This window comes from Geotrypetes seraphini, chromosome 12 (genome assembly GCF_902459505.1).
Source record: "Geotrypetes seraphini chromosome 12, aGeoSer1.1, whole genome shotgun sequence".
Classification (NCBI taxonomy): Eukaryota; Metazoa; Chordata; class Amphibia; order Gymnophiona; family Dermophiidae; genus Geotrypetes; species Geotrypetes seraphini.
The window spans coordinates 24,442,776-24,452,713 of record NC_047095.1 but is presented as its reverse complement, the minus strand read 5'-3'; the positions used below and the strand labels follow the sequence as shown (position 1 = coordinate 24,452,713).

General features: G+C 43.6%; 1 protein-coding gene across 2 annotated transcripts in view; it reads right to left on the bottom strand.

Annotated features, from left to right (window-relative positions):
- Positions 1 to 338: 338 nt before the first annotated feature.
- TGFBR3 (transforming growth factor beta receptor 3) overlaps positions 339 to 9,938 on the bottom strand; it is a 323,902-nt gene continuing 314,302 nt past the window's right edge. For both annotated transcript variants that reach the window (XM_033916770.1, XM_033916771.1), the window contains one exon: positions 339 to 2,684. In XM_033916770.1, coding sequence (XP_033772661.1) covers positions 2,566 to 2,684 — 119 coding nt within the window. In that variant the 3' untranslated portion in view covers positions 339 to 2,565. The remainder of the gene's footprint in view (positions 2,685 to 9,938) is intronic.

The window sequence follows — 9,938 nt, the reverse complement described above, 5'->3', positions numbered from 1 at the left end:
AAATTAATGCCTAAGCATCAATGTTGCCATTAGCACACTGTCATTAATAAAATTTACTGCATGAGCTCTTACGCCCTGATTCTATAAAAAGCGCCTACCAATGTAGGCGCCTAACTTGATTTTTAAAATCAGCTTAATTGGCATCAATAATTGAAAGTGACATTAAAAACTGATTTAAAAAGAATAAAAAAAATTAATTAGCCAGTAGGTATCTATATAGAAAGTAGGCATGGTGAGGAGCGGAGTTCAGGTTTGGACTGAGTTAGGCGCTGGCAGGTGTCTATGTCACGAGCTAGTACATTAGACTCCAACTGAATTATCACCTTAAAACATTAAAAAAAAATGTTTTTTAACTTCTTTAAATAAATACATAGAGAGAAATATGTATATGTGAAAAGCTCAGACCCAACAACCAACCTCTAGTGATGAACACGGAGCAGACTGTTAATGAGACCATCACAGCTGATCACCATCTCATACCACCTGCTTACAGACATAGATCTTAAACACTAACTAATAGGCGGTGGTGCTGCTGGGACCCGTCCTACAACCGCACTGGTCTTAAAGTCTTGTGATAAATTTTCTAACGCTGTCTCATATTTTCCTCGATCTCCCAACTCGAGTTTCATGAATTGGAGCTTCTTCAGGAGGGGACAATGTTCGCAGGACTCCCACCCGAACCCCACTGACAGCGTGGAAGAGAACATATGTATTTATTTACAGACGTTGAAAAATTTTTTAAAAAATGTTTTAAGGTGATAATTCAGTTGGAGTTTATACTTTGATCACCTGATCTAAGGGTTTTCATCACGTTTTGAGTGGGCTAGTATATTAGGCCAGGAAAATCTTGGCTTAATGTATCAGTGCCTAACATGATGTCATGATTGATTTTGGTGCTGCCAGGTGCGATTCTACGAATGATGCCAAACTTTGGCAGGTGTTGCTTTGCTAAGGACCTACCGAGTTAGGCACAGTTTACAGAATTTGGCCCTTGCTGCCATCCATTTTGCAGATGGTAAGAGCGTACACGATAATCCTACACTAACTAATTAGTGGTTGGTAATATAACTATGCTACCTGATTAGCAAACGAATGCCCTCCTGACCCACCCTCTCCCCAAAATTAGAAAAGTCTTTTGAGTGTGTGGATTAGCGAACACTAAAATGGCACTTAACGCAGGACACCTGAGCACATCCCACAAATATGCCATTTTAAGCTGCGGACATTAGCACCTAATAATGCAGCTTAGTAAGAAAGCCTCTTTGAGAGCTATGCTTCTAAACTTGTCCCTTTCAAAAAATCTTTAGGGCAGAGTTCTCACATTTATACTCAAAAATTTCATTAAAAACTCGTAGATTTAGGAGTATAAAAAGTGGGTGCCAATAGTAATGGATTTAGGGTGGAGAAAACTTTCAGGAGCTTAACACTGATTTCCTAACACTAGGCTCGTTAATTAGACTCATAAATTGAGGCAAATGCGTGACACTTATAAATTCTGAAGCACAACTTTTAAGCTCCTGCATAAAGAAGATTTCTAAGTTTGGCCGACAGTAGGGCATAAAGGTTCCCTTTCACAAAGCTCCACAGCTGAGTGCCGCCCAGCAAATGCTTCCACGCCCATTCAATTCTTATGGGCGTCAGAGCATTTACCATGCTGGCCTGCACACTGCTAGCTTTTGCAAAAGAGGGGGACATTTTTTTTGAATCTCAGGTCCACGATCATTGTTGGCAACAAACATAAGAACGCCAAGTGTATCTTGAGGAGACTCGGCTGGTATACTCCACTCTAAAATGCAACAAGTGGACACGAAGAAAAAAGTAGCACACATGCTATGTCTTCCAGAACCTTGGCCTGAACACAATTTCAGATTTATAGTGTATGTGTGTGCAGTAAAAAGGGGACATGACTAAATATGGGGGAGGGGGGGAGGGGCAACCATTTTGGTCCACTGCATAGATTGGTAAATGTGGCTTTGGAATATACATTCTAGAATAAATTGTATCAAATGCAAAACACAATTCAATACATCATAACCTGCACCTATACAGCATGTAACATGAAAACAGTCATGGTGGTGCTCAAGCTTTAAATGATGCAGGTGAACACTGTCTGCTCCGAAGTGCTCAAATGCACACGATCCATTCTTTTTACATGCTTTCATCCAGATCTGTGAGTGATATTCTGATGATAAAAAGGCAGATTTCAATCCTGCTAACAGCTCCTGCAAGCTCTTTGCATTATTTTTCATGTAAAAATCCAAAATTTATTTTTTATAAACAAAAAAAGAAAAGAAAAAAAAAAAGCAGCATTTTAAAAACTGGCATGTATTTCACATTGAAAACTTAGGAATCCTTTTTTTGCAGGCTGAAGAACTGCATAATTAGTAGTTTTGTCATGTAAAATTTCAGAGCCTGTAGTTATCCAGAATATCAGGTGACTTTATAGTGAGATTCCGTCTCCTGTTTCAAGAAGAACCGGATCCTTTCAGCTTCAGAAAGCCAATGTCAATGGTCACTTGGAACCTCTGTCGTCCTACTCCGCTGTGAGTGGCTCTCTCTCCTGGGTTAGGCTGTGCTGCTGCTTGAGCAGGGTGTGCTTTGTGTGCTGCCAATACTGGGTGCAGCACTGCCGTTTTCCGAGGCTGGGGAGGAAGTAGGGACCTGATGTCTTCCTGCTGTGTCCTCTGAAGAGGTAACATGAAAATAACAAGTGTTAAAAAATAAAATTATATTGCATTTTGCATTCAAATCAGGTTTTTCTTTTATTTTATAGTAGGTTATACATTCAGGCTCCGATTCTGCAAACTGCGTTCCGATTGTAGGCAGCTGTAGGCATCCTACAGCTGTCTAATCAGCCAATCGGGACGCACATTTTTTTACAAAAAATGCTCCTCAGGCAGGCCGCCTATATTGAAGGCGCCTCCAGGAGCCTAGGAAGGCCCGCAAGCCCGCCTAAGGCTAGGCAGTAGCCTTAGGCAAACCTAGGCGGCCCTACGCATCACCCTAACCCAGCAAAATGCTGACCTACATTGTAAGTAGACACTATACTTATCGCAGCAATGGATCTCCCTGCCGTGCTAGGTATAGCAGCTGCCTGTCTCCCCCTTCCCCCCCCAATCGAACGATGCACGAGTGATACCCAATCCCTCCTGCCCGGAAGATCTCCCCACCCCCACGATTACCAGAAGGAGGGTGCTCAACTCCAACCCCCCGATCACCGGCAAGAGGGTGCTCAGTCCCTCCTGCCGGAAGGCCCTCCACCCCCGATCGACGGCAGGAAGGTGCCCAGCCCCTCCTGCCAGAAGACAACCCCCGAAAGTAAGACCCCACTCTGCCCCCCTCCCCACTAACCTTAAAAGCTGGCCGGACAGGTCTTCCTACCCTCCGGCTGGCAGACCTGCCTCCGTCGAAATGAGGCAGGTCTGCCCCTTGCCCACCTATCTCTGAGAAGCCTAAGGCCTGATTGGCCCAGGCACCTAAGGCCCCTCCTAAAGTAATCAGGCACTCTTAAGTATTTTCCCTATCCATCTATTCTAACTGTAGTAGCTGTGAAAAGTTAAGTGACTTGCCCAGAATCACAAGAAGCAGACTGGGATCAAACTTGCAACCTCAGAGTGTTAAGGCAGCAGCTCTAACCACTAGGCCACTCCTCTCATTTTTAGTGTTTGTCCAGCCCTATCTTTGCCCACGTGAATGACCACATGCAAAGTACACATTAATGAAGATATGCACATACTTACAGAACAGTGGGTAGTCAGATTATTGTTAATTATGCACATATGTGTCCACAGAAATGACTAGAAACCTGCCATTTTCATACTTACATGCTACCAAGCTTAAGGCACCTCCTGATAGGTTTCCCTCCTTAGTGCTTTCAGTCTAATGTGCCAAAACAAATCCTAAACATCACTTCTTCTCTTTCAGAAATATTCCGTCTTGTGTCTTCACTCCATCCATTCACCCATATCACATTTTGACTGAAAGATGAGCAGCATATGTGGTCCACTTTGGCCATTCATCCCTGATGGAGATGATAATCAAAACATGGTATGTCGGATGAATGAAGGCACATGATGGAATATTTCTGAAAGATAAGTGATTTTTTTTTAATGTGATGTGTCACATTTTTGAGCACATTGGACTGAAAGCATAAAGTATGGCTGCAAGGACTTAATGATTATCATTTTTCAGGAAGAACCGAGGAAGGGAACATCATTCCTCCGGCTATATGAAGGTCCACTATTAATATATAGAGTTTTGTTAATCTGACAAAACCAGTTGGGAAGATTCCTCAGTTGTTATACATCATTAAGATTCCAAGGGTTAGTATACAATGCTACGAACATTGGCTTTAAATATGTGATTTATAATTAACAGGTACTTAACTTCAGATTCCAGGCATCACCAGAGAATACCGGATACTTTATTGAATATGGATCTCGCCAGCACATTAAGCCAACTTGCACAGAGCTGTGCTGGAAGATTCTAGAATGTGCATCGATTTTCCTGTCAATTACTTACGACTCTCCCTTCCTGCCATGATTCTACAGGGCACTTCTATACGTCACTCACGAGCAAATTCTCCTTCATCAAAACAAGACATTAGGAATAGCTGTGTTGCCATTTGAATACAGGAACTGCAGCCACTTGCAACCCCTTTCCAGGGCCTCCTGCACATCTGTGCCAAGAAAGCAGTTTTGCAAACTGAAGAGCTGGCCTATGTTCCCTGCTGCGAGGGCTTATTACAGTTTCACTGCCACAATTTTTTTTTTTATAACCAAATTCCACATTTCTACATTAACCACACTCTATCAATACAACTTGTAGAGTGTACACATCATATCTTTATGATAAATGTCCTTTTTTTCTTAAAGAGTAAAATTTCAAGGATGTTTCCATTTCTTTCAGCTTGGAATACCATATTGCACTATTTTTCTCATTCTGGAAGCATTTTAATGAGACACCTCCATCTAGGACGGGGATATAGCCTCCTGTCCAAGTGTACCAACTTGGAATGCCACTCCATTTTCAGCTCAGTACCACAATCCCAATGAAACAAATGGCAACCTAGATATAGGGCTCCTTTTATGAAAGTGCGCTAGTGTTTTTAGCGCACGCACCGGATTAGCGCGCGCTAGCCGAAAAACTACCACCTGCTCAAGAGGGGGCAGTAGCGGCTAGTGCGCGGCATTTTACAGCATGCTATTCCATGCATTAAGGCCCTAACGCGCCTTCATAAAAGGGTATATTTACAGAAAACAGACATTGAACGCATAAGATGAACAAAACAAGCAAACCATTCAGATCTATATGGGGTTTTTTTTCTTTTAATAATTCCTCCCATCTGCAAGCAAATCTATAATTTTTAAAATAAAATTTTAAAAGTAACAAAAGAAAGAACATAGCTGAGTCTACAAAACTCCTCTACTGACACGATAGCGTAAACACTTCACATTTCTGACCACTGGCTTAACCTTAACAAGATGGCTATGTCAAGCATATCATAAATAAGCTGTATCCCATCAGAACACAACATGTGCTTTACTGTTTATACTTCGGAAGCATGCCAATCCTACTCCCCATCCAGGAAGTCTGAATAGTTGCCTTTCTATCTTTATTTGCCAACAGAATTTGTTACTATGTCCGTTTATTTTAATAAGTTCCTAATTAAACATAACTATCAGCTTCCAGGTTTTTGGAAAACATTCCTCTGGCATGTCTGAAGTTTGTTTTTTCACAATATAGTCTTTGTTCCACTGTTTTTTGTATACTTTATGACGTGGAATTTTTCCCGCTTTTTTTGTTTGGTTTTTTTCACAGCACCAGGAAAAGATTGTGTAAATAAATATTTCAGGACTATACATGATTTTAAGAATATTGAACAGAATATACATTCTCCAGATATTCTACTTAGGCTTCCGGAAGAGTGTTCCAGTTTTCTACCACTCTCTGAGTGAAGAAGAACTTTCTTACAACCGTATGGAATCTATCCCCTTTTGATTTTAGAGAGTGCCCTCTCATTCTCCCTACTTTGGTGAGGGTGAACAACCTACTAAGTCTATTCGCTTCAAGATTTTATGTGGTCTCAATATTCTGCATGGAACTGAAAGATAAAGACTGATTTTAGGAAAAGTAGTCTCCCAACTCCTCCCCATTTAATCTAAAAAAAAATTTGATCTATGAAGGAGATCAATACTGGGAATATGCTCTTTACGGAGGAAGTCAGAAAGGATGGTGTAGTGAATCTGAACAGAGTTTAGTCACAGATTCTGCTAAAAAGTCTGGCATATAGAGGATATATCTGAAAAAGAATGGCATATAGAGAATAAGAGAGTCAGGAGATAATCCAGTCGATACTAACTAGTTTTGTAAGGCTGCTGCTAGAAGTTGCGGCAAAAGGAGCCACAGTGGGCAGAAGTGAGTGGGTGTCGCATTTGCTCTTAAGATTCCATTAGACTACCAGGATAAGATTTGGGGGGGGGGGGGGGGCTACAGGAGTAGGTGAAGAGTTTCTCAATTGGTCCTTCTTCACATAAGAACATAAGAAGTTGCCTCCGCTGGGGCAGACCAGAGGTCCATCTCGCCCAGCGGTCCGCTCCCGCAGCGGCCCATCAGGCCCACTGCCTGAGCGGTGGTCTCTGACTAATTTTATAATTTACATCTAATCCTATCCCTATAACCTTACCTCTACTCTTATCTGTACCCCTCTAGCCCTTTGTCCTCCAGGTACCTGTCCAGACCTTCTTTGAAGCCCTGTAGCGTGCTTCTGCTTATCACATCCTCCGGTAGCGCGTTCCATGTATCCACCACCCTCTGGGTGAAAAAGAACTTCCTGGCGTTTGTTCTAAACCTCTCCCCTTTCAATTTCTCTGAGTGTCCCCTTGTGCTTGTGGTTCCCCATAGTTTGAAAAATCTGTCCCTATCCACTTTTTCTATGCCCTTCATGATCTTGAAGGTTTCTATCATGTCTCCTCTAAGTCGTCGCTTTTCCAGCGAGAAAAGCCCCAGCTTTTTCAGTCTGTCAGTATATGATAGGCCCCCCATACCTTTTATTAGCTTAGTTGCTCTTCTCTGGACTCTCTCAAGTACTGCCATGTCCTTCTTGAGGTACGGCAACCAGTACTGGACACAGTACTCCAGGTACGGGCGCACCATTGCACGATACAGTGGCAGGATGACTTCCTTCGTCCTGGTCGTGATACCTTTCTTAATGATACCCAACATTCTGTTCGCTTTCCTTGAGGCTGTGGCGCACTGCGCCGACGCCTTCAGTGTTGTGTCTACCATCACTCCCACCAGGTCTCTTTCAAGGTTGCTCACCCCAAGCGGTGATCCCCCCCATCTTGTAAGTGAACATCAGGTTCTTTTTCCCCAACATGCATGACCTTGCATTTCCCTATGTTGAAGCTCATTTGCCACTTTTTGGCCCACTCTTCCAGTGTTGTCAGATCTTTTTGGAGGTCTTCGCAGTCCTCCATGGTTTTGACCCTGCTGTACAATTTAGTGTCATCCGCAAATTTAATTACCTCACATTTTGTTCCCGCCTCCAGGTCGTTAATAAATATATTGAACAGAAGCGGTCCCAGCACCGACCCCTGCGGAACTCCGCTCGTGACCCATTGCCAGTCTGAGTAATGGCCCTTTATTCCTTCGGGGGTGGGAGAAGGGGGGAGGCAGTTGCTATAATCTGGAAATTAACTGGGCACTGGCCAATATTCAGACTGTACCGTTAGTTTTGTGACTTAAGTTAGGACAGTCTTTTTACTGCCCTAACTTTAGCCACTTACTTAACTAGTCAGTGGTCTAAATCTCAGTTAACCGGGTCTCGGTTAACCGGCACTCTCAACCAACTGGTAAAAAAAAAAAAAAAGAAACAGACCCCTGAAGCACCAGCAGCCCTGAGCTGCAAAACCCCCTCCCTCCCTCAAGCCCTGAAGAACTACAAGTAGCAGCAGTCCTGAGCTGCAAATTCCACCTCCTTCCTGATCCAAAGCACCGGTGTGGCAGCGTCCTGAGCTGCAAGTCCCCTCTCCATCCATTCAAGCCCCAAAGCAGCTGAAAGGAACCCCCCCTTCCTCCCGCCTCGAAGCACCAGCACGGCAGCAGTCCTGAGCCTCAAAGCCACCCTTCCTCACTCAAGCCCCTTAGTGGCAGAAGCAGGCGGCAGTCCTGAGCTACGAACCCCCTCGCTCCCGCCCTCCCTCTCTCCTTCCTTTAACTGAGCGCAGCCTCAAAACATGGTGCTGATTTTCTTTTTTTAAATAGGCACAGACCCCACTCCCCAAACATAGAAAAAAATCAGAAGGGTTGCCTATTCCCACCTGCCAAAGGTCCAGCCCTCCACCCCCACCCCGTGAAGACTGGCAGGAAGGATGCCCACTCCTTCTAGCCTAGGCCACTCGAACCCTCCTCCCCCCCCCACCCCAATCCCTCCGTGAAGATCAGTAGGAGGGATACCCACTCTCAAACACACATCCTGATTAACATGGAAGGCTAAAATAACCTTAGGTAGGAAGGAAGGAACCACTGGTCTAGAATGTCTCACCTATTGCATTGGAATCTAAGTTTTGAACCTGAGGCAATAGAGGATTAAGTGACTCACCCAGGGTAACAAGGAGTTGTAATGGGAAGCAAACTAAGTTCCCATGTTCTGAGCTCACTGAACTAAGCATTAGGTTACGCCTCCACTCCATTTATAAACCTATTTATAAAGTTAGAGGCCAACCGAACTTTATTTTCGGCACCAAAACTGATCTGAAATCCAGGTTTGGGAGTTTCAGCCAAAAATACATGTTCTCCCTCAATCACTTTCTGCCACCTCCCACCCACCCCCCCTTTCCCACCTTATGAAGCACTGGTAGTCTAGTGACCTCTTTGGAGGTAGGAATGAACCCGACATCCCACTCATTCCAGCCCTCTGCTGCTGCTCTGTCGCAATGGCTGCCGAGACTGCTCCGGGAGATCCCAGTAGTCATTTTGCAACTGGAACCAGCACAGGCAGGAGACTTGCTTCTACCTGTGCTAGTTACAATTGTAAAATAGCTACCAGGACCTCTCGGAGGAAGTCTCGGCAGCCACTATGACAAAAGCAGTGGCATAGGGCAGGAACGAGAGGGGTGTGCAATTTGTTCCTGCTTCTGAAGAGGCCAATAGACCACCAGGGCTTCCTAAGGTAGGCCTGTGAAAGCCCTACAGCTGATTGGGGGGAGGGGACAGAGAGTGAGGGGGTGTGGGTTCAGAATGGGGGCTGTTTTGGTCAGGTCTGGGTGAGGGAGTCACGGAGGGGCAGTTTCATTTATGGTTTCTGCCAAAAGTAGCCAATTTCAGTTGCAGATTTGGGGTCGACAGAAACCAAAGATACTATGGTCAATTGGGCAGTACTATAGATATAAGGTGAAAGCAGAAGTATGCTTCAGGAAGACCCTGGTGTCACTCATTTTCACATAAATCTTATATATATGCCAATCATAAAGATAGGGAAGAGGAGCTTAAAGGTACATTGTGATCCTATCAGGCTTGTTCCAGCTTCACAAAGTTTCCATTTCGGAATCCAGAGGTTACAAGAGAACCAAGATTTATCAATCTCTTACCTGAAGACTGATTTTTTTTGTATAAAGTAATTAAAATATTAATTTTAGAATACTGGTACTGAAACAGATCATAAAAGATCTATCAAAGATATGAAAACCCCCCAACTTGTTAAAAAATACCTGAAATAAATTCAGCAGAAATACACTGCATCTTCTAACAGTATGAATTTTGAAAGAAATGATCTGAATCTAAGTGTGTCAGACATTTTTTTGCAGTTCCTACGAAATTCAGAAAACAAATTTGAACACTCAATTTCAGAGCATGATATATCTCTTTCCCATGAGGTGTTCAGTGATCAATAGTTCTTCCAGCATTCAAGATGAGTTCTATATTTAAGGTGATTAAGG